Source organism: Vitis vinifera, chromosome 2, assembly GCF_030704535.1.
Source record: "Vitis vinifera cultivar Pinot Noir 40024 chromosome 2, ASM3070453v1".
Lineage (NCBI taxonomy): Eukaryota > Viridiplantae > Streptophyta > Magnoliopsida > Vitales > Vitaceae > Vitis > Vitis vinifera.
In genome coordinates this window covers 20469185-20493176 of record NC_081806.1, presented here as the reverse complement: position 1 = coordinate 20493176, position 23992 = coordinate 20469185, and the positions used below count along the sequence as shown (strand labels likewise).

The following is a 23992-nucleotide window of genomic DNA, read 5'->3' as shown; positions in this document are numbered from 1 at the left end:
CCAATAGATATGAGGAAGGCATCCATGCACCCAAAATAAGAGGTAAAGTTGCATCAAACATGAGTGTAAGCCTTATTTCCACTACCAAGCATGTGTTTCCTTTCTGAAGCTCGATTTTGATATAGTATTCTAGGATACTAGAACTAGGCCAAATCAGTTAACTAGTTGGTAAAAGAAACAAAAGTAAATTCGTCACTTTGAAGACAGTTGATGTTTTTGAGTGAACTGATTTTTCACCATTTTCCAAAATTTAATAAAATAATCATAGAACTCTGATTATTTCCATGAGGGGATCGATATAACAGTGATTGGTTCCCATAAATTGTAATAGATTTTGTCTAAAGGGGCCTTTGATCAAATATATCTAGAAAAATTAAAGGGGTGTTTGCATCATCCACCCAACTAGCAACTAGTACAAATGGTTTTCTTGCAAATCTAATTTGAAATTGTGATAACAATATTTTTAAACTCTATAAAAACTTTGAGTAGGGATGCCTAAATCTTTAGTGAGTGTAGAACCAGTTTTACTGCAGCAAGTGCCTCTTATAGCTTTGGTGATGGCTTTTCTTATGACCCCTGGCTAGAATCTTTTTTGTTTGGACCCTTCACGAAACTAGAGGAGTCAAACTCAAAGGCGCATGCAATATCTGAAGTAAACTAACAAAAATTAGATTCTTTTTAAGCTTAGGAACTACCATGACTTCAATTCTAAATTTCCATGAGATATTTCGTTATGGTGTTGTGCCAATGTGTGTAATGGATAATTTTTTTTTACCATTTCCAATACATATGACATCTCTTCTAGTATAAGAACGAGTGAAGGTTAACCTACCTATGTCATTTGCCATCTGAGTAGTGACTCCTAAGCTAGCATGAAAGTATTTATCATCATTTTCATTAATGCTATGGTGGCAAGAGTTATTGAGATGTGCCAATTTCTTTCTTGACTCACATAGTCATACCTAGCTATTATAATATCTTATAGCAGGTTGATTTGCTCTTCAACAAATTTGAAAAATAATAATTTTGATTGCGTTTTGGACCACTTGGACATTCCATCGTTGATTCGGATCGAAACCTTGTCCTAGCGAGAAAGAAACGAGGCAAGCTTTGATTGTTAGATCTCCCAAGCGCACTAAAAACATATATAGCCTCCTAGATTAAAATGGCTACTACATGTGCCATTTCTCCTTGTCTCTCAGAGGCTTGATTTTTTATAAATTGATCCTATGATCAGTGATCCCACGATCCTACGATCCATTAGTCCGAGCTACAGTTGAGCAACAAGGATTTTGGAAATTGCGTACTCCAACTGACCGGTGGTCAGTGTCCGCACTATTATTATTAGGAATTGATTTTCTAACTCATTCTTGTAGATGATGATCGCCATTTGGCGTAGCGGTGCACTCTATACAGCAAGCTCTCATTCTGATTAGGCTTCATAAACTCTCCAACAAACCGACAAAGGGACATGAAATATTTCGAAAACACCAAAAAAAAAATGGCAATAATAGTGGATATGGAATAAAGTAGTAAGAGGTGGGTACCCTACGAGAAAATTAAATAAAATAGTAAAAACATTTAGCAATAATACATAAAATTAATTAGCCCGTTTGGTGTGAAAAAGGTGGGAGGCATCATCATTGTCCATTGGGAGTACCCTTGCCTATAATTCAATCCTCCATATGTTAGCACACCATACATGCGTTTGTATAATGCATCGCATTAATTTAGAGAAGATCTAAAGACTAATAACAAACTAAGAAGAAATAAAAACCCAACGCACAGAATTTAACCTAGACCCACCCAGAATGAGGGATGTATTATACACACATATTCCTCTACGGTGCTTTCATTTGCTTCATGATCTGTAGGTACTTGGTAGTGGGTATACATGGCTAGCCTTGAACTAATTAAAATAATCTTGGTTATCTGAAGCTACCATGTCTCAATTTCCAATTGTCACCATTCATGTGAGGTGCATGATGATGCATAAACCCGTGGGTGAAGTTAAGAGGCTCGGTCAAAAAGAAATGAACAGGGAAGCACAAGCATCAGACCGTGGAGAGAGAAGGGGGATGCCAATCTGAAAAAAGAAAGGGAAAAAAGGAGGAGAAACTGAGAAAGAGATTAGTATAAATAATGGTTTAGAGGTAGTGTTGGAATAATTTAAGAGAAAAAGAAGGTGGGATCCCACCATACGGGAGCTTGGCCTACATCATACACAGCCTTAGCGCGCAGGAGACATCCTCGTTTCTGCTACTGCGTTTTGTATATTTATGTGTTGCCCAGTTCACTTTGGGAAACCAAGTTAAAGGGACAAAAACTCCTTAACTTCTCCTTTCCCCGGCCATAATCACCACCACCAACAACTACCGCCACCACCACCACCAAAAAACAGCAACCCCAGCTCATCTTGGCCATGCCCCTCAACTGCATAGCCCCAAAACCGGAAAATCAAGGCAACATCCCCATGGAAGGTTTGTCCAGGACATCTGAATCCGACAACTCAGCCGTCCTTACCTACCCCATGCAAACCAATTCACAATCTATTCTACAACACACCTTGTACTCCATAAATCTCAAGGTCTGTCTCCTGTTTATACTAGGGCCAGTCCCATATATAATATTTACTCACTATAACATGGTTAACTTGTAGCTAGCATACATGATACAAATATTCAAACTTCACTTAATTTGTTATAGTTTTGTTGTGGTTGTTGTTGGTTTAATCAATTTTCTGCTGTTTATAATGAAGTTGGGCATTTATTTTTCCGATATCCTTAATTTCCTGTGTTTTCTCGCAGTTTGAAGAGGTCGTTTACAAAGTTAAATTAGAGCAGAAAGGGTTTTGCTGGGGGGGTGCATGGAGCACCAGAGACAAGACAATACTGAATGGAATAACAGGCATGGTTTGTCCAGGAGAGATACTAGCGATGTTAGGGCCATCTGGGAGCGGCAAAACCACACTCCTTACAGCCCTTGGAGGCCGTCTCAATGGTAAGTTATCAGGCAAGATCACGTACAATGGTCAGCCTTTCTCTGGCGCTGTCAAACGAAGAACAGGATTTGTTGCACAGGACGATGTTCTCTACCCGCATCTTACTGTAACTGAAACCCTCCTATTCACTGCACTGCTAAGGCTGCCAAAAAGCTTGGCACGAAATGAGAAAGCCCAGCATGTGGAGAGGGTCATCTCTGAGTTGGGATTAACACGGTGTCGGAACAGCATGATTGGGGGACCTCTCTTTAGGGGCATATCAGGTGGGGAGAAGAAGAGGGTGAGCATAGGCCAAGAAATGCTAATCAACCCAAGCTTGCTGTTGCTAGATGAGCCCACCTCAGGTTTGGACTCGACCACTGCTCAACGGATCCTAACCACCATTAAACGACTGGCTAGTGGGGGTAGAACCGTGGTCACCACTATTCACCAGCCCTCAAGCCGCCTCTACCACATGTTTGATAAGGTAATCTTGCTTTCTGAGGGCTGCCCCATCTACAATGGTCCTGCATCAACTGCCATGGAATACTTCTCCTCAGTTGGTTTCTCCACATGCGTGACTGTCAATCCAGCTGATCTCTTACTCGATCTTGCTAACGGTAATTTTAAAATTCTGTTTCTAAGTTTTCCTTCTTCTAGCAGATCATTTTCCTTTTCTTTTCTCTTTTTTTTTCTTTTTCTTTTATGTTCATTCTGTTCGAGAAATTTTCCGACTGAAGAGGCCATATGATCGGGAGGTGAAGCTGCCTTCCGGTCATCATTTCTTCCATTTCCTTTTTCTTTCACATGAGATAGAGATATCACTTGGCCTACTCAAAGTAGTGGCTTATAATTGTACCTTCATATGAATGCAGTATAATGAGACCCCACTCCCCCAACTGCCCCATGTCATGTTTGGCTTATTATGGGGAATTTCACTCCAATTCATCCCCACCATTTTCAGCTAGGACTGCCCTTTAAAATGAATTTCAAATAACATATCCGCACACATACTCACACATAAACCCACTAATCAAGTTCTGTAGGGACTTGGAATGGTAGCATACTGTAGAGGCCAAGGTATTGCAAATTTGTATAGTCTCCGGAATAAGCGCAAAATAAAAGCGAAAATTAGCAACCTAATCACAACTTTGGGAACCAAAATAATGCAGGAATTAGCCCTGATTCCAAGCAAGCAGCGGAGCAAAGTGAGAACATGGAACAAGAGCAGAAGTCAGTGAGAGAAGCTCTCATCTCCGCCTATGAAAAGAACATTTCTACTAGGCTGAAAGCCGAGCTCTGCAGTGTGGATGTCAATAACTACAATTATACAAAGGACGGTCGTGCAAGTAAGTCTTCCCCCATTTCCCCCTGATTGGTATAAGCCTGCTTCTATCCCTTGTTGGCCCCTCAAAACAATCGACATGATCATCCATTACTTTCAAATGTCACCCAAACTCCTCTTCTGATCTCAAGTGTTTCGGGGGTGCTGGAATGATGCAGGAAATAACTTCAAGGCAGATCAATGGTGCACAAGCTGGTGGCATCAGTTCATGGTGCTGCTTCAGAGGGGACTAAGGGAAAGGAGGTACGAAGCCTTCAACAGGCTAAGAATCTTCCAAGTCATAAGTGTCGCTGTGCTAGGCGGTCTTCTATGGTGGCACACCCCAACATCCCACATTGAGGATCGAGTAAGAATTCCCTCTACTTGTACAATAATTCTACTACTATTTTAATATCGAGTTGTTTCCAACTCTGCTCTAACTTATACAATCTTTACATTCTGGAATTTCAATCTTCACCCATACTAAAGTTGTGATGTTTTAAGAAAAACCCAAATCGGCTTTAAGAAGAAGGTGGTTTGAGCTTTCCTAGAGATGCTAACAAAGGTTTGCTTCTTGAATGCAGATAGCCCTGCTCTTCTTCTTCTCTGTGTTCTGGGGGTTCTACCCACTCTACAATGCAGTCTTTACATTTCCCCAAGAAAGAAGAATGCTGATCAAGGAACGATCATCTGGCATGTACCGCCTTTCATCATACTTTCTAGCCAGAACTTTTGGAGACCTGCCACTTGAGCTTGCTCTCCCAACAGCCTTTGTCATCATAATCTACTGGATGGGTGGACTAAAACCTGATCCCATCACTTTCATCCTTTCTCTTCTTGTCGTTCTCTACAATGTCCTTGTCTCCCAAAGTCTGGGCTTAGCCATTGGCGCAATACTGATGGACATAAAACAAGCAACTACTTTAGCCTCTGTTACAACCCTAGTGTTCCTGATCGCGGGCGGATACTATGTGCAACAAATCCCTCCCTTCATTGTCTGGCTAAAGTACTTGAGCTATAGCTACTACTGCTATAAGCTTCTCCTCGGGATACAGTACAGCGAGGATGACTACTACGAGTGCTCCAAGGGGGTGTTTTGTCGGGTTGTAGATTTTCCTGCAGTCAAATCCGTGGGGCTCAACCATTTGTGGATTGATGTGTGCATTATGGCCCTGATGTTGGTGGGGTATCGACTTGTTGCTTATCTGGCATTGCATCGGGTACAGTTGAGGTGAGTCTAGCAGAGTACCCATCACTCATCACCCTTTACCCATTACATCAAACAAGGCAGTTCGAAGAGTTTTCTCCTTCTTCAACTGAGGAATAATGTTAGATTTTAGATGGAAATCATGTTCCATTTCCACCATTTTCACTCAGAAGACTTGGATATGTACTACTGGCCTTTCTATCCGTGACAGTATAGACAATAGTAAAAAATTCTACTGCTACTCCATCGACAACTCGAGCCTTATCAATGTATGTGAGGCTAGGATTCAAAAGATAAAGAGATGTACAGCCATGGACATTGATCTCAACCACGTGAAATTCTTGATCCTAGAGCATTAAGCAAAGAATGAGGAAGAAGATAAGATAAATTGCAGGAAAAAAGCATAAGATGCACCGACAGATAATAGCTTTATCAACGCACAAAAGTCAAATGGGTATAATTTATAACAGAATAAACTCTTTTCCTTTCAATAATGGGTCTTGCTTAGATCTCACTTTCTAATCGTATTCCGTAGTTAGAAAAGCAAAAGAGAACGTGTGATGCTAGTGAAGAAGAAGACTGCACAACCAACAAATATTCCATTAGGAAAAATTATCCTAAAGCAATTTCTGAAGCTTGTGCAAACCGATGGAATAGGGAGGCCCACGTGATGTGTGGCACACTAAAGAGTAAAGATCAGTGACACTCAAAATCCCTGTCATTTTCTACTTAACTCTCAGCATAGTGCACGCTCCATCCGCACCAAACTTTTTCTCTGTGACATATGATACAAAGGACAAGAAGGCTGCATACCAGCATGTCCTTTCCTTCTTTAATTTATAAGAGATGTGGTTCTCATTTGAGAATAAAGAAGTAGAAACCTCAGAACACCACGGCTTTGAAGCTTGAGCCTAAACAGACCAACTAGTAGTACTAGTCCCTAAGTTAATAAATAAATTAATTTCAATTTCATCTGGTTGATAGAAACCAGAAAAATTGTGAACAATGCATATCAGAACTTAGAACATGGTAACATGCAGAAGAAAGCCTAACATTTTCCCACTTCTCTGTCATGCTAGGCCTAGCATCTAGTAATTAAATTGAAAACCAGTGCATATTTAGTGTCAGACAAGAAAAGAAAAATGGGTTTGAGGAGGGTACGGTGATTCAAATCCAAAAGTGGGATGACAGTTGAGTGGGTTGCTAAAGGGTCGGGGTGGGTGCAGTTTGTCCATGCATGGCCTGCTTGGATTTGATTGAAAGGAAAGGGGTTGGCCTATGTTCCTTGGACAGTGTGAAGCATAGTTTGTTGTTTTCAGGAAGCTGATTCCATTCTCTCCTGATTGCACCAAATACAAGGCCCAATTGGCAGCAATTTAGGGCACAAGAAATGGGCTCACCGAACTCTTCAGCTTATGCGGGCCGCGTAAGATCTACTACTCTAGCCTCTAGCATCTACCCTCCAGGGGAAGATTCAATAATCATAATGAACATGTGAGGACTTTTAAGTTTTAAGTCACGTTGAAACAGCTTCGCAAAAAAACAAATTTTGAAATTTTCAAAGTAACTTTTTGAATGATTTTTCATATTTGAAAAAAAATTTAAATATTGAATTGTATAAAAAGGTTCACATACCCGCTTCCAAGAAAATTATTCTGGTAAAGCATGAAAGCATATAGAAAGAGTAATGACAACTGGGGGTACTAGTTCATGAACTTTCATTTTACGTGGCCACTTGTCAATTCAATAAGCCAAATAAAGATAGGAATGTCGTCTTCTATATTACCCTTTTTTTTTCCCTTTCTTCGAATATCAAACCTTATTTAGAAGTGATGGAAAGATGAATTACCATATCTTATTAGTGCCGACATTGGGGACGAGTTCCAATGGAAGAAGAAAAGAAGAGTAAGGGATCACTCACGACATAATAAAAATAACCCACTTTCAATCATCTAAATATACATCTATCAACCCCTATAACTTAAAAAACGTGTATATATATATATAGTATTAAAACATTATCTAATTAATATGAGACATTATAAATATGTCACCTTTAATACAAATATGACATTTTTCATCGTGTCTCATAAAATTACAAGATTAAATAAATAAATATTTCTTATAAGCTAAATAAACTCTTTCATTGAGTTAAGAATGAACTTTAATATCATTTGTAATGATTGATTCTTAATAAGAGTAAATATAATTCATTTTAAGCTTAATGGGTTTTTTATAACTTTAAAAACAAGTTTTTACAATTAAAAATAGCTCATACATGTATAAATGTTAATAACTTTTCTTATATTCTATGTGGGATATCACATATAGGTCCTTGCGAAGAGATGTTTGGAGGAAGAAAAGTGCAATCATAATTTTAAAACAAGCCAAAGAATAGCTAGAAATTAAATAGTAGTTGCTTAGCTACAAACCCAAAAGTTTTGGGAAAGGAAGAATTTTTTCTTTTCTTATATTAGTCTCCTAAGGTGTTGTAACATAGAAGCTAAGAAGCCACTCATTGTTGAGTAAGAGTTTCCATTGATCTAACCTATTACAAGGATCCTATATCTTGCAAACCATTCATAAAATAGATGGTAATTAAGGTTCTCTTTTGATATATATCATAGGCCCTTCCCCTTTTCCTTGTTTTTAAGAGCAAGATTCACCAAAGAATAACTAATCTTGTGGTAGTATGAAAGGCGACGAACTACATGAACATCCATTGCCCCTTTACTAATAAAGGAATGAATGGAATTGTTTGGATTGTTATAGCCTCTAGAAAATGGTGCAAAATTAATTCTAAAATAACTTGTTTCACCAATTAGTGCAAATTTAGCCCTTCTTATGTTAAGTCTAGTTGCTCGGCCCATTGGTACCATCAACATGGGAGTTTTTCCGAGGGAATGAGGATCCACGTTAAGTTATTTCCTATTCCTTGTCTCTTTCTCTAAACTCCCCACCCATTATTAAAGCTTCCATTTCAATTTTTTCCTATTTGAATAGGCCGAAAGTTCCACTTTTTGGAAGGGATACCATAGACCTTCCTCTTCTTTCTCTTTTGCTTGTGGGTGGAGTTGATAATGTGCTTTGTTTGAGCCTAGTTCACTTTTTCCAACACAAAAGCAATCGTTGCTAACCGCTTTCACTATTTGATGTTGTTTCTCGAGGAAAAAGAGAAGTCTAAGTCCTCCATCTAGAAAAAGTGAAGGCTTAGGTGGAAGTGCATGCCCTCTTCTAGAGGTAAAAAACCTGGGGAGTAACTTGACCTAAAGTCCCTAATGAATGAAGTAGTAGGCATCTTATTTTCTCTCTAAAGATGGATCGAATCAAAGGAATCTAAGGATGCCACATCTCGAATTAGAGAGCATGGACTACTTGTATAAAAAGTCAAGGTACGTGGTGTCACCACCTGGAAAAGCAACTTTGGAAACAAGGAACAAAAATCAAATTTCAATTAATATAGAAAGAGAAATATAAAAGTAGCAAAAGATAAGTTACATTAGCTGTTTGTAAAGACATTTCAAAAAATATTCCAGGTTTGTATAGTTAAAGAAGCATGTAACAAAATAAGCAAAGAAGGGGGTTTAGATAACCAGGTTTGTATAGTTAGAGTTCGTGAAAATTATGTATCTATAAATTTAGATAAAAGGTGGCAAAGAAGAAAAAAGAAATATTCACATGCCTCTTTTTTACTTGTTATCTATTGATGGATCTTTCATTCATCTTTTCTAATCCTATCAAAGAAATTTTGTGTCTTCAAATATCCTTGTACTTAAATCCTTATTTTGTCAACTAAACATGTAACTAGTGTTTTTATATTTGCAATATTCAAGTTTGACTTTTATAAATCTAAATGTCATTTTCTTTAATTTAAGAAAAATACAATAAGATAAAATGAATCATTTTTTAAAATTTTCAAAAATTATTTATATATTAAGGTTGGGGTTGTAACTTGGGTGGGTTGATTGGATTGATAGCTAACCTAAGCTCAACTCAAATTAAGAAATAATCAACTCAAGTACAACCTAACTCGACGTCTTTTAGGTACTCAACTCAAGCTTAACTCAATTTTTTTTTTTTTCTAAACTCAAGTTGGTCGAGTTAAACTTAAGTTGATTGGGTTAGACATAGGTTGGTTGGGTTGATTAGGTTGCAAAATTCAAAATTCACCCAAGTGATTTTTTAAAAACTTTTTTTTCTACATATATATACCAAATTTTAAATAATAAATATAAAAAAAATTTCAAAATAACAATAAAAAATTTAAAATAGAATTATATTTTTTTTTAAATGATATAATTATAATATGATATTTTTTTCTTTAAAATCTAAAATGAAAATAAATGTTATTATATAGGATAATAAACATTATAAATATTATAAAAAAAATATTAAATTGGGTGTGGATTAGACTCGAGTCGTCCAAATCTTGACTTAAACCCAACCCAAATTGAGTTAAAGTTAAAAAAACTTAACCCAAACTTAATCTAAGTAATGAAAATGTTTGACCAAACATGGACAAATATTGTGTTGGGTTAGGTTAGGGTTAAGTCGTACTAATGAGTCCAAGTTGCACCCCTAATTAAGGCTAAGGAGAACCTTTCCATAAATTTTATGATCATTAGGTATTATTTGGACATATTTTTTGTTTTGTATTATTAAAAATAAAAAATGATATGAAATCCTATTTAAAATATAAAAGCTCCAATTTAAAAGATAATAGGTTTTAAAAAATGTTTAAAAATTAAGCTATTTTTTATTTTTAAAAACGAAAGATAAGAAAGTTATATAGACCACCCAGAGGTTTTACAGTAGTATATAATAATACCCTATGACGGTGTATTTACTATTTATTAATTAAAACTCTCCTTAGCCCTAAATTCGCAATTTCGCAAGGACCTGAAAAAAGGGTGGTTGAATTAAAAAAAAAAAAGAGAAAGGAGCATTAACCAAATAGTGAATCTAAATCGAATGGGTCGAGCAGTCGAGGGCCAGAATCAGATGTCCAAAAGTTAAATAAACAAGAAAATAGAGGAGCAAGAGAGATGGAGGAGGAGGAGGGAGGAGGAATCAGGTTGAGCAAGAGGCTGTCCGACAAGGGGGGTGAAGTTGATTACAAGGACAAGGCGGGCACTGCGTGGAGCCATTCCTACCTCAACCAGAAGCCATGGCACCCACTCTCCTACCCAAACCAACGCCGCAAGTGGATCGCAGAGCAGACCCACGCCCAGCGGGACCGTCGTGCCCAGGAAGTGGCCAGAGAGTTTGCTCAGGAGCAAGAATTCTTCCGCCAGACCGCTCTTATCTCCAAGAAAGAAAAGGAAAAGGTAAATTACCCCTTTTATTATTATATTTCTGGTGTAATTTTTTTTTCTTTCATCAATCAATCTGATGCAGCCCTAACCCCAGCAAACATAATCTCTTCAACTAAACAGCTACACACAAATTTGAATTACTTGGCTTTAATTGGAAGGGGATTTACCTTATAGAATGTATGTTGGGGTTTATTTGTCAAACGTGTACTAGGGAGAACACATTCAGCCTAAAAAGTTATTTGAAAACTTTCTTGGATTCATTCTTAAAAAACCTAATACCATTATCAACAATCGTATAGAGTTCTAACTGTGCAAAGAATAATGGTAAAGGATTTTCTATCAATTTAGTACTTAAAAGTTAAAACTTACACCCAAGTGCAGTGTGAAAAATCAACCATTTTGTAAGAAAATTGTGTGCCATGTTGATTTCTTACATTGCTTCTAAGTAATAAGTGGTGATGGAACTGTTTTATTGCCCAAAAGTGAAATGGTTGTGCGTGGAGAAACCAGGAAAGCCTTTGCTTTGCGGGTGCTGAATGCTGCCTTGATGTCTAGGTCTGGCATCCGGTTTTTTAGGAAAATCGCACGTAATTTGTATTAATTTGCTTTAATATGTCTATTGTGGTTACAAAAAATTTGTCTTTCCTTTGATTATCAGTATTATTATCCTATTGCCACCTTTTGGGCTGAAATTCTTGAAGGCAGTGAGAGCTATGACATTTGGTAAGAAAGAACCAGACTTGTGAAGTACTTATTGCTTCTCTCTTGATGCACTAAAGATTAGATTTTGTCCATGGGGTGAAAGGATCCACAGGAAGATCTGACTTTTAAGAGAGGAATATTGGTTATGGAGACTGTGGAGAAAGTCCGTAACATGGTTTTGCTGTTCAAGTTCAGTGGCAGCTTTACTATGCCCAGCATATCAAGGTTGGATGCTGGTGAAAAAAAAGTCATTCCAAAACATTTAAGTTTGGTGAAATACACTGACAGAAGACTTGTGTTGTCTACATGCATGTGTATTTTGCTTCAATTTCTAAGGGCGGTGCAGCTAGCTAATTTTATTTTTTTTTAATAGATCTGACCAAATTTCATTAACTTTTTCAGCATATAAGATGTTATTGACTGAGTCACTAGAAATTGAGTGAGTTATCCATGGAGTAACCAAATCATTATATCTCTATCATTGATGGAATTTTGATTAGGATTCAGGTTTTATGATGGTTCCTTCAATGAAATGCAATTTGTTTTTCTCTTGTAATCCATTATAATTACACAAAACCAAGTCCAGTAGCAGTCATTTGAGAGAAAGTGCACAACAAAACAACTGTAGCGTCATTAGAATGATAAATGAGGAAGAAATCTTCCATTGTGTCAGTTTGGATGGATTGGTCAAGTTGACAATGAGGAAGATGAGGTATTAAACCTGTTCAAGGAGAATACTTGAATGGGTTTAGGAAAAATATTGACTGATAACTATCTAGAAAACAAACATCCTGCAAATTATGTCTGAATTTGTTTTTTTGGTTGATCTCTTCTCAGCACATAACCAAATTGACAATGAGGAAGATCAGGTAGGAGAATTCTTGAATGGGTTTAGGAAAATTATTGACTGTTAACTATCTAGAAAATAAACATCCTGTAAATGATGCTTGAATATTTTTTTTGGTTGATCTTTTCTTGGCCCTCATTGTATATGTCTAGTGTACTCTTGTGCGCTAGTTCTTTTGACGCTTTTAATATATTCTCTTATTTATAAAAAAAATAAAAATAAAAAATAAAAAATAAATAAAAAATAAAAAATTGTGTCTGAATATGATCCCATGAATTATAGCAAAACATGCTTCTTTCAAGTATCAAATAATGTTATACTAGTGTCAATTTAATTACTTTTTTCATATATACAGGTGGAGATGATGAAGGCTGTTAGTTTCATGTATGTTCGCCCACCTGGTTTTAATGCAGAAAGTGCTAAAGCTGCTGAAATTGCTGATGAGAGGAGAAGGCTAGAGCAGGATAGCCCCTCCCATGATGGCCCTTCCACTGCAATGTACCAATACACATACCATCTTCTTTTAACTTTATTTTTTTGTGGAAGTGAATGACTTCCCCGATTAAGAAAAAAGGAATGATGTTTTTTGTTATCACTCCAAAAGCTGGTTAAACTAAAAGTAATACTTGTGCTTCTTCCCGTAGGCTAGCCAAATCCGTGGCTGGTAGAAATCATCCTGGAGAAGAGAGGAAGAAACCACGGCCCAAAGATGTGTTTGGTCGTCCTCTGCCAACTGAAGAAGAATTTGAAGTCCTCAAAAATGCACCAAGGTGTGTCCAAATGATTCTATTGTTCATTTGTAAAAGTATTAGGTGCCCTTTTCATGTTGCATACTTATAATGGTTTAAGGCATGAACAGATTGTTGACATTTGTAACTTCTAGAATCAAGATGAATAACATAATTCTGAGCCGTTGAAATAGAAACCTAATTGGATTGACTACCATGCTCTCTGGAACTCAAGAAATATTAGGTCTATGAGCCAGAAATGGAGCAAAAACAGCTATTGCATCAGCTGCATCATTAATGAATTTATGAAGGATTTGTCATGCAAATTGCTTGTCCTTGCATACCTGGCCATTGATATCCATGATATTGAGGTTTTCCAAAATGGGTGAAATATCAGAGGAAACTTTTCTGATTTTTAAACTCCCTGTGTTTTTTACAATCTGAAATGTTTGACTTTTGATATGCAACATACTAATACTACCTATGAAATCAGTCATCTTACGAGGTTGAAAATAACAAATCTGATTTAGTTGTTACCTCATGATTTGGACTCTATTTCAAGAATTGAAAGTACTAGAACATGCTGAGTGGTGGTGAAAAATGCTATACTAAAACCTTGAGGGTGATTATTGATACATTTTACGAATCTTCCTCAGATTTCTGGACTTTGAAAGCTTCAACTTTCTGCTTCTCTTTAGTTATAGTGGTTTAGGGTTATATTTAATTACTACTATTTTCATAGATATTTTGGAAATACTCTCATATGGTAGCAAACACTCACATGCTTGTGGTTTTGATAATGATAATGTGTTTCAGACTGGAGACAGGTGTTCCTGCAAGGGTTAAACCATTTGGGGTTGAAGTGCGCAATGTGAAATGTGTAAGATGTGGAAATTATGGTCACCAAAGCGGTGATCGTGAATGTCCATTGAAGGATGTTATTATGCCCAATGAAGAGAGTCGATTGAAAAGAGATGACCCTTTAACTGCTATCCTTGCTCATACAGATACTAGTGAGGTTGGTGCTATATTGTGCTGGTATTATGGAAGTGAAATTAATGGGGTGTTACAACTCACATTTCTCCATAAAAAATTTAATTCAAACCTTTGTTGGATCCCTTGTATCGTTAATGGAATTGGTAGATAAGGTATTTGAACCTGTTCCTAGGGAAGGTTTGGCTTATGTCTTGTGACATGGATTTTAAACTACTTGATTTTTAGTTTAGATATTTCAAATAATTAAAATAGTAATAAAATGAGAACATTTATAAATATATGAGAAAGCAGTCTTATACAAGGAATATGATAAATAGCTAGTTATGTTGTGGGAAGAGCAGGAGTTCCTTCTCCTTTCTTTCTTATTGGACTTGATTTTCTTGTTTAGGGTGATCGTTTTCTTCTGTAATTGCTGAAATTATTTACATGGACAAACAAAATTGTATTAGTTTAGTTTTATTTTATTTTATTTTTAACTTGCCTATCAAATTTTTATTCAAAACTCCTTCATATATATATATATATATTAGCTTTAATTTAGAGCTTGTTATCCACAATTTCCATCAAAGAGAAACAATTTTTTTGGGGCCAAAGCCCCTGACTTACTGAGTGTATAAAATTCCCACTTCAGTGTTAAAGTCCTATCAATTTTCATTAATTTTCTAATTTTAACTTCCTCCGTATTCTTGGTTTGGCCAGTCAGATTTGTTTCTTCCCTACGTCATGGATGCTTATCCTCCATTTGAAGTGACATCTTTTATCTCCGCACCTTTTACAATTACCCTTATACATTACTATTTTAATTTCTTATTTGATCTTGCATTTGTGCCTATGACATCTAATAATTATTATTTTTTTTAATTTAGTACTTTAGTGTTATATATAGCACACAAGCATCTTGCTAGTTTCTTTTCATCTTTTGTTTATGATAATGGGATCACTGACAGATTCAGAATGTACTGGTGTACACTTGATGCAATTAGGGGCCCCAACCATCATGATTTGACAATAATATTTATTGCTGTCACATTGGCTGCTTTTTGGTTTCTTTTGCAGCCTCTGAAATGGGAGCTGAAGCAAAAACCAGGAATTAGTCCTCCCCGTGGAGGTTTTAAACCAGATGATCCCAACCAGCAAATAGTTTCCGAGGATATATTTGATGAGTATGGAGGTAAAAAACTTTTCCTATTGCGGTAATTTTCTCTTTGATTTGCATTTAATCTTTTGGACGGTCACTGACCATTATTTCCATTTGATTTCTAGGGTTCCTTAGTGGGGAGAATATCATTCCTGAGTTGCTGACCAACTTCTCATCAAGCAAACCTAAGAAGAGGAAGTCCTCAAAAAAAGGTAAGCACAAGAGGCCATCATCACCAACCAGCAGTCAGCCAAAGGATCCTCAGCAGGATGAAGCAGAGAGAAGGTCAAGGAAGGATAACAAACATAGGAAGAAGAAACGAAATCATTCTGAATCTAGTTCATCAGATGATGATTCAGAGGATTATGGGGGGAGGAGGTCAAAGAAGGATAACAAATATAGGAAGAAGAAGCAGAATGATTCTGAATCCAGTTTGTCAGACAATTCAGAGGATGATAGAGAGAGGAGGTCAAAGAAAGATAACATATATAAGAACAAGAAGCGAATACAAAATCGTTCTGAACCCTGTTCATCAGACAATTCTGATGACAATGAGAAGAGGAGGCCAAAGAAAGATGACAAATATAGGAAGAGGCGAAATCATTCTGAATCCAGTTCAGATAATCCAGGGGATGATGGGAAGAGGTCAAATAAGGTTTACAATTATAGGAAGAAGAGAAATAGCGACTACTCCAGTTCATCAGACAACTCACAGTTTGATAGGCATCACAAAAAGAGCAGAAACAAGCATTCTGACAGGAATTCATCTCAAAATATTGACCCTGATAGGCATTATAGAAGTAAACACCATCATCGCCATCATCATTCCCATCATCACTGATTCTTCATCAGAACAGGTGCCCATCCTACTTAAACCTTACAGTTGAAAGCCAGTAATGAAGCATTCTGATGAATTTTTCCAATATGGAAGTGAGCAAGCGATGATGAGGGGAAACCAGAGAAAACAGTTGCTGGATTGAATGTTGTGGGGTGTTTTGTACCCTGATACAATTACACACAAAAACAGGAGCATTTCCCATATATGTCACCCCATAGAATCTGATGTTAACCGTTCATGCAGCTGTTTGTGGATCATATGCTGTATTTGCTTGATGTTTTCATGAAAAGTAGTTTTTGTATTTGATGGGTCATGTCCTTGATTGAGGAGATCATGTTTCACAGTGTGCTTATCTTGAGTAGTATTTTTTATGTAGGTATGCATGATGGGCAAACACACATTGGGTTGTGCCTATTTGGCGTCCAAGAACTTTGGTGGCATCCGGTTGAAATGCTGCCCTACTTGCAAAGTAGATTACTTCAAAGTCAAGTACCACAAGAATGGAAAAAGGAAAACAAAAATGGACCCACCCATTTTTAATGTCATGGCCTAAGGTGAAGGGGAATAAGGTGACTTTCATTTTGTGGAATGTACAAGGAAAGAAAAAATGATTTTTTTTTCATGTTTGATTGTTATATAAAAAATATCAAAGAAAATCAAATATAATTATAATTAATTAAAAAAATTAAATATAATTAAAATTAGTTAAAAATTTATACATTTTCAAATATTTCATTTTTATTTTGAAGAATTAAAATAATTAAAATGAGTTTGAATTAGCTTATAAAAATAATTTTATTTATTTTTTATTTTTCTTTATTTTCTTTCCCTTAAATTTTTCCTCAAATTTTCTAGCAACCAAACTTTGCCAACCCTACATTTCCATTTCAACTTTTTGAAAGAAATTTATTTCATTATATGCATATAAAAGGGAAGATGGGAGAATTTTTTGTTTATAAAAAATTGTTCTTGAAAAAAATAGTTTTATATTCTTTATAAGAGATAATAGTTTTCACATTCACAAATTTTTAAGAAAAAATAAAGTATTGAGAATTTGTGTTTTTAAATCTAAAAATAAATTCAAGCTATTTTCAAATATCTGTTATAGAATGTTCTAATTAACAATTAAAAATACGAAGAATACTCCCCTTTAACGTAGAATAAGTCAACATAATTATATTTTACATTTGACTTCTTAAATAATTTAAAAATAAATAAATAAATAGGAGTTAATTTTAGGGGAATTTATGTAACCATACACCAAGGGGCAAAATTTTGTCTTTTAGAAACTTTACTTTTTACTTTTCAAATTCAATGGATTTTGTGGAAAATAAACAACCTTTCATACACTGTAATAGTGATGTTAAGGCCCTTCCAAAAATACCCTCCTATAGTTTGACATCTCTCTTAGTTGGATAAGTTGCTTGGAAAAGCCACATAAGTAAGGTCCAAATCAGTTGTCCGCTTAAGCCAATGACATGGCTCATTTACATGTCACCGACCAACTAGACACTCCACATGGATTGATTTTTAAAAAAATATTTACCCTCAAATGTCTTCTTCTTTCTTCAACCAAACCCTAACACCAAAAATTCATGTTCTTTCTTATTCGTTCACAAGCACAACCCATCACAAAGCGAAAGGATCCATAAAAAATCTGGTAGGTTCTCAAATTGCAATAACCCATCAACCCTAAACGAACCTCCAAACTTGATCTCTTATTTTGTTTCTCCTCCATCACCATAAGGAAGACAACATCTTCATTTTCCCACCAAACATCAATCTGAAAACAAAAGTCCAAGTGTGAACCCCCTAACAAAGGCTAGGTAGACAAAAAACTCATTTCCTTCTTCTTATTTCAGGACCGACAGTCATTTTTCTCCTTGTTGTACTTCATATTTTGTTTTACATCGAAAAAGGAGAAAGAAAACAATTGAGAGAACAAGAGAACGAAGAATAAAAATATTGTAATTGCATTTAACTTTTAAAGCAAAGGTTTTTCCAGGTGTTATATATATGTTATTAAATTTTGTAATAACTTTATATTTTGATTTGTCATTTTGATTCTTTGATATTTGAATAATGTCATAGTTATGTGATTTGTGCAATTTTGTGATTTAAACTTGATTACATTGCATATTTCTACATGTTCAATGTCCATTAATATTGTATCTAAACTTATATTTTAATTTATTTAGGGTTTATTTGAAATGAAATATGGCTTAAAATTTGATAAAAGATGGGAAAATGAGATGGTGGTAAGCTATATTGATTTTTTTTTATTTTCTGAATTGTTGTGTTTGTGTTGTATGTGGTTGTTGGGAAGAATACGAAAAAGAGAAGAAAAATATGAGTATTTCATGTGAAGGGAATACAATTTTTAGGAATGTTCAAACAATTTGTTGTTTAATGTTGTTTATATGAGATTTGAGATGTTTTGTTGTTTAATGTTGTTTATATGGGATTCCAAAATGAGTAATTTGAGTGATTTTTTATAGTTGTTAATTAGTGAATCTAATGCATGGGAAAAGAATTCATGTTTAGTCATGAGTAGATGAGTATAAATTTTAAAAATGATTGGGATTAAAGTTTGAATAAATCTCTTAATAAAAGTTTTGAATTTGTAATGAATGAGGGTTGAATTTAAGAAGAAAATAAAACAAATTTAGTAAAGCGGGCATGAATTTATGTGGGAATTAGGAAAAATAATAGTGGAGCCTTAGGTTCAAAATTGATGGTCACAACCACAAATATGAAATTTGTTTTGTTTATATGTATAGTGGTCATAGTAAAGGTCTACCTTTGGATGAAGGGGTTGGTCGTAATTCAGTTAATGACATTTGGATGAAATTATTGTTTTCGTAAGAGGTTGTAGTAAGTGAATTAAAGGCTGACCCATTTGTTTGGAGGTAGGTCATTGGTTGTAAACATTGTTGTGGTTTAATCTGGGTAGTATAAAATAAAGGTTGACCCATTTGTTTGGAGATCGGCCCTTGGTTGTAAACATTGTTGTGGTTTAATCTAGGCAGTGGGCAAAATAAAGGTTGACCCATTTGTTTGGAGGTCGGCCCTTGGTTGTAAACATTGTTGTGGTTTAATCTGGGTAGTTGGAAAAATAAAGGCTGGCCCAATTGTTTGGAGGTCGACCATTGGTTGTAAACATTGTTGGGGTTTAATCTAGGCAGTGAGGAAAATAAAGGCTGACCCATTTGTTTGGAGGTCGGCCCTTGGTTGTAAACATTGTTGTGGTTTAATCTGGGCAGTGGGCAAAATAAAGATTGACCCATTGTTTGAGGGAGTGGCTCGAAGAGAGTGACATTAGCATAATTTGGCTTGAAGAGTTACCAAAACAATGGTTGGCCCATGAATTGAGAGGTTCACTCCCTAACTTATATAACATAGCAAATTACCACCAAGTAAAATAGAATAATTGCATTGCTTAATGTTAAGTATACACTATGCATGTCTATATTTACACCATTAATTGTAGACCATGAAATGTAAATGAAGCTCATTTATAAAGTTTCAAGGATAAACGATGTATTAATATATGATGGTCATAGGCGTGATAATCAGTTTTCTTATAAGTAAGTTGGTTTAGGCAGTGTTATTAAGAAATTAGTTAATTGTTTCAGCTTGACTAAAGGTTCATACTTCTAAACAAGGGCTGCACATGATTGAGTAGCATTTAAATGGATCAAAGTAATACAATTTATTGTTATTTGCACATTGGAGGAGAGCTAGTAAGGGATGAACATGGCAATGTGGAATATATGGGTGAGAGACGAGAGGGTCTAAGTTTAGAACGATCAATGACATATAATGATTTTGTTTCAAGGATTTGTGGGAAAATGAACATCAATATAGTGGGACCCACATTTTCATATACTCTCCCGTTTGATTAATATGCACTTCAACCATTGAAAAATGATGAAGACTTGACAAACATGTTTCAATTTAGTGATCGATTTGCACGTGTATATATATGTTTAGCATCAACAGTTGAAGACGATGAAACGATTGAGAATGGAGGACAAGGGTAAGTTATATCAAAAGAATATCTAATCTTAAATGATTCTGTGTATTTATTTATTTTTTAATATTTATGTTTGTTCATTAGATGTTATAATGCAGCTTGAACAAAACAATCGTAGGGTCTAACTCACCGGTCCCATATTCAGCAAGAGATATTGATATTAGAATGCAATCACGAGGATTTCATCAAAGATGTGTTGAATCACATGTTGGTCCACTAGAGTCAAGTCATTTTGAGAGTGCAATATTGGGTAGTGGGCATACCTTCTCAACTACAAATGACTTTCGAGATGCAATATATCTCATGTCAATAGGAGACCGTTTTAGATATAAGTTTAAGAGGAATTGTCTTAAGCATATGACTGTAGTATGTGTTGTTGAAGCATGCCCTTGGAAAGTAACTGCTCGTGTTGTTGGGAGAACAAAAATAGTTCAAGTGCATACATTTAGAAATGAACATAACCGCTCTTTAGAAGATGTGTCAATTTCCGAATCAACAATTCGTTGTAATCGAGCCACAACTATGATTGATGATGTTATTTGTTCAAATCCAGATTACTTGCCCTGTCAAATATGTAAATACTTTCGTCAACAATACATAATACAATTGAATTATTGTCAAGCATGGAACTTGAAAGAGAAGGCTAAAGAACGAATTCATGGTGTGCCGCAATGTTCATATAAGTTGTTACCTTGGTTATGTACAAGGCTTATTTAAACAAATCCAGGGACGATTGCTGAATATAGATGTTCGGATGATGGTCATTTTATGCAATTGTTTGTTGCCCTTTCAGTGTCAATACATGGGTTTAAAATGGGATGTCGGCCTATTATATCAATAGATTCATCCCACATGAGTGGGCCATACAAGGGTGCTTTATTTTCAGTTTCTTCGTATGATGTTGACGATGACATGTTTCCACTTGCTTATAACTTATTTAGCTCTGAGAATTACGAGGATTGGCTTTGGTTCTTAGAGAAATTGAAGATGGTCATAGGTGACAGAGAGGTTATAATAATCTCTAATAGGCACCAAGGGATTATCCGTAGTGTTTCAGAGATATTTGGCAGTGAAAACCATGCACATTGCTATCGTCACATTAAAGAAAACTTCAGTAGCTTTCTAACAAAGCTGAACACTAAAGAGAGGAAAGGGAAGGAAAATGCTTTGCAAATGCTTGATTTTATCGCCTATGCTAGGTTAGATTGTGATTATGAGGTTGCAATGGATACTTTAAGGACATTTAATCATGATTTGGCGAAGTGGGTTGAAGAAAATAACTCTCAACATTGGCCAATCTCTAAATTTAAGAAGATGCATTGGGATAAAATGACAAGTAATTTGGCCAAGTCTTTCAATTCTTGGTTAAGACATGAACGACACCATAACATTTGTGTTTTCTTCATCGAGCATATGGATAAGTTATGATCTCTTTTAGTCGAGCACAAAAATGGACTTGTAAAATGGAATGGGTGTATTGGTCCTAAAACAGAAGAAAAGATTGCATTGAACATTGGAAATGGTGAAAATTATATCACTTATTTACACTTGGGTAGTTCGATGAAAGTATCCAATGGAAAAACATTCTTGGAAGAGGACTTAATGGAGCGAACTTGCACATGTAAAGCATGGCAAATGTCTGGAATCCCATGTGATCACACTTGTGCAACTATACGGCAAATGGGGTTTGATGTATCTGATTATGTTGATGACTGGTATAAGTACAATTTGCAAGAGAAGATATACTCTGGAAGCATGCATACTTTGGTAATGCATGACATGCCAATGATTGATGAGGATGGAACCGTTTGTGATGCCTTGGGTCATACTTATCCCTTTCTTAATCCTCCAACCACAAAGCAACCTCTTGGAAAACCTAGGAAACGTCGAATCAAGTCTCAATTCATGTCAAAAAAATGGTTTATTGCTCTCATTGTAATCAGCATGGGCATAATCGTGCGACATGTAACAATCCATTGTTGTAAGTTTTTTTTTTATTAAACTTCATAATGTAAGATCGACTTTGTATTAGTATGAAATAATTTGGTAATCTTCGTTGTTGTTTCCTTTATTATAAGCAATGAGTAATTTATTGGATTTGAAGTGTTTGGTGTACATATATTGTGATTGTATGTTGTTATTCAATATTATGAGATATGTTACATGATAATGTAATTGTAATAGCAAAATCTGTACCTTGGTCATGATTGTTCAAAGATGGCATTGAAGTGACATAGATTCACATGGCGTCCTTGGCAAAAAAAAAAAAAAGATTGTTAACTAGTGGGCATAATCGTGGCCAACCTTTACATGTAGGGATTGCCGTTTTTTGGCTGATGACCCTTAAGTATATTATTTAGTTTTGTGTGAAATGGGCAGTAGCCAAAATAAGGGTGTGTCTATTAGATCATAGGCAACCCTATCGTTTTTCTTCTTTAAATTTGGTTTCGTGTTATGTGAGGAGTCTGTAAAAGAGAGGTTGACCCATTAACACCATGGAAAGGCATTCGAACATTAGTTTGGTATGTTATGTGTAAAAGGCAATCTAGGGGGCACCTTCCATTTGAAAGGCATGGCTATGTGTTAATGACATTATATAACTATGCTACATGTAGAAGGCAAAGCAGGGGTGCACCTTTCGTTGCATAGGTATGTCCATGGGTATGATAACATTATTGGGAAATTCTACATGCAGTATGCAAACTAGGGGCACACCCATGATTTTAGAGGCATGCCTATTGCTAAAACCATTATATTGGTAGACTATGTGCAGTAGTCAACCTAAGAGCACAACCTTGATGGAAGACGCATGAATGTGGGTGAAAAACTTCTTTTTGTTAAGCTACTTGCAGTAGGAGAAAGAAATAAATGACTCTCTATCAGAGGCATGCCTTTAGGATGATTAGAGTTGAGGTGTGGGTTGGGCAGTAAGGCAAATGGATGCATGCTGATAGCTTGAAAGGTTGGCATCTAACGTTCATATGAAATAAGCGATGGAAATGATTCATTGTTGATTTAAAATCATAGATTTTTTTTTAAAATATTTATCATTTTAAAAAAATTTTAATTGTTCAATTTTTAATTTATTTTTTATTTTAAATTTATATTATCATTTTATTTTTAATTTTTTTTTATTTAGCTCATTACTGCTATTTTACAAAAAAATACTATCACTTCATTATTAATTATTTTTATTTATCTGTTTACTTTTATTTAATTTCAAAATTTTGTATTTTTAAATATTAAAAATATAGTTTTACTCAGAATTTGCTACAATATAAAAAAAAATAATGAAGTCCTAATATTTTATAACTTAAAATTAATTTGATTAGATAAATTATTAATAATTTTAATTATTTAAAGAAATTAATATTAATAGAAAAATTGTCACCACATATTTGTAATAAATTTTTAGAAATCATATCTCAAATCAAATATTTTATGTAAATCAATTTAGTTTTTATTTAAAATGTAATAAAATATGTTTTAATAAAAGTATTTTTTTAATTTTAAAATAAATCTCTTAAATATACTAACCTAGGATCTTTTGACTCGTCAAACATATAGTCGGCAACATGTGTCTCTTCCTCTGTCAATCTTTTGTATTTTGATACACATAATTGTACAAAAGGTGACTTACACGCAGGTGCTCGTTGCCTATGACGACGTGCTTTCATTTTTACTCTTTGTGGTCGTATTTCTTCTAAGGCTTGTGGTGTTACATCCGCATTGTTGTCCATGCACAATTGTACTAACACCAACATATTGTGTGGCCCAGGGTAAAGGGGATCCTCGTTTGCAAAGAACACACCCTCTTCCACGCTGGGTCTTTCTGACACCCCTTCATTTGTACATCCAAGGACATCTTCAAAAGATTTTCT

General features: G+C 35.3%; 2 protein-coding genes across 2 annotated transcripts; both read left to right on the top strand.

The window, feature by feature from the left end:
• The first annotated feature begins 2166 nt into the window (after positions 1-2166).
• LOC100247745 (ABC transporter G family member 14) lies at positions 2167-5752 on the top strand. Its single transcript, XM_002270497.5, has 5 exons — positions 2167-2587; positions 2808-3600; positions 4153-4329; positions 4484-4671; positions 4889-5752. The coding sequence occupies exons 1-5, from the start codon at positions 2423-2425 to the stop codon at positions 5537-5539; spliced, it is 1974 nt and encodes a 657-aa protein (XP_002270533.2). The 5' UTR covers positions 2167-2422; the 3' UTR covers positions 5540-5752.
• A 4603-nt stretch (positions 5753-10355) lies between these two features.
• On the top strand, positions 10356-16376 carry LOC100242608 (uncharacterized zinc finger CCHC domain-containing protein At4g19190). The gene is made up of 6 exons (XM_002270643.4): positions 10356-10838; positions 12731-12873; positions 13020-13145; positions 13920-14121; positions 15156-15270; positions 15363-16376. Exons 1-6 carry the CDS (start codon positions 10557-10559, stop codon positions 16076-16078), a joined length of 1584 nt encoding a protein of 527 aa, XP_002270679.1. The 5' UTR covers positions 10356-10556; the 3' UTR covers positions 16079-16376.
• Positions 16377-23992: the final 7616 nt, after the last annotated feature.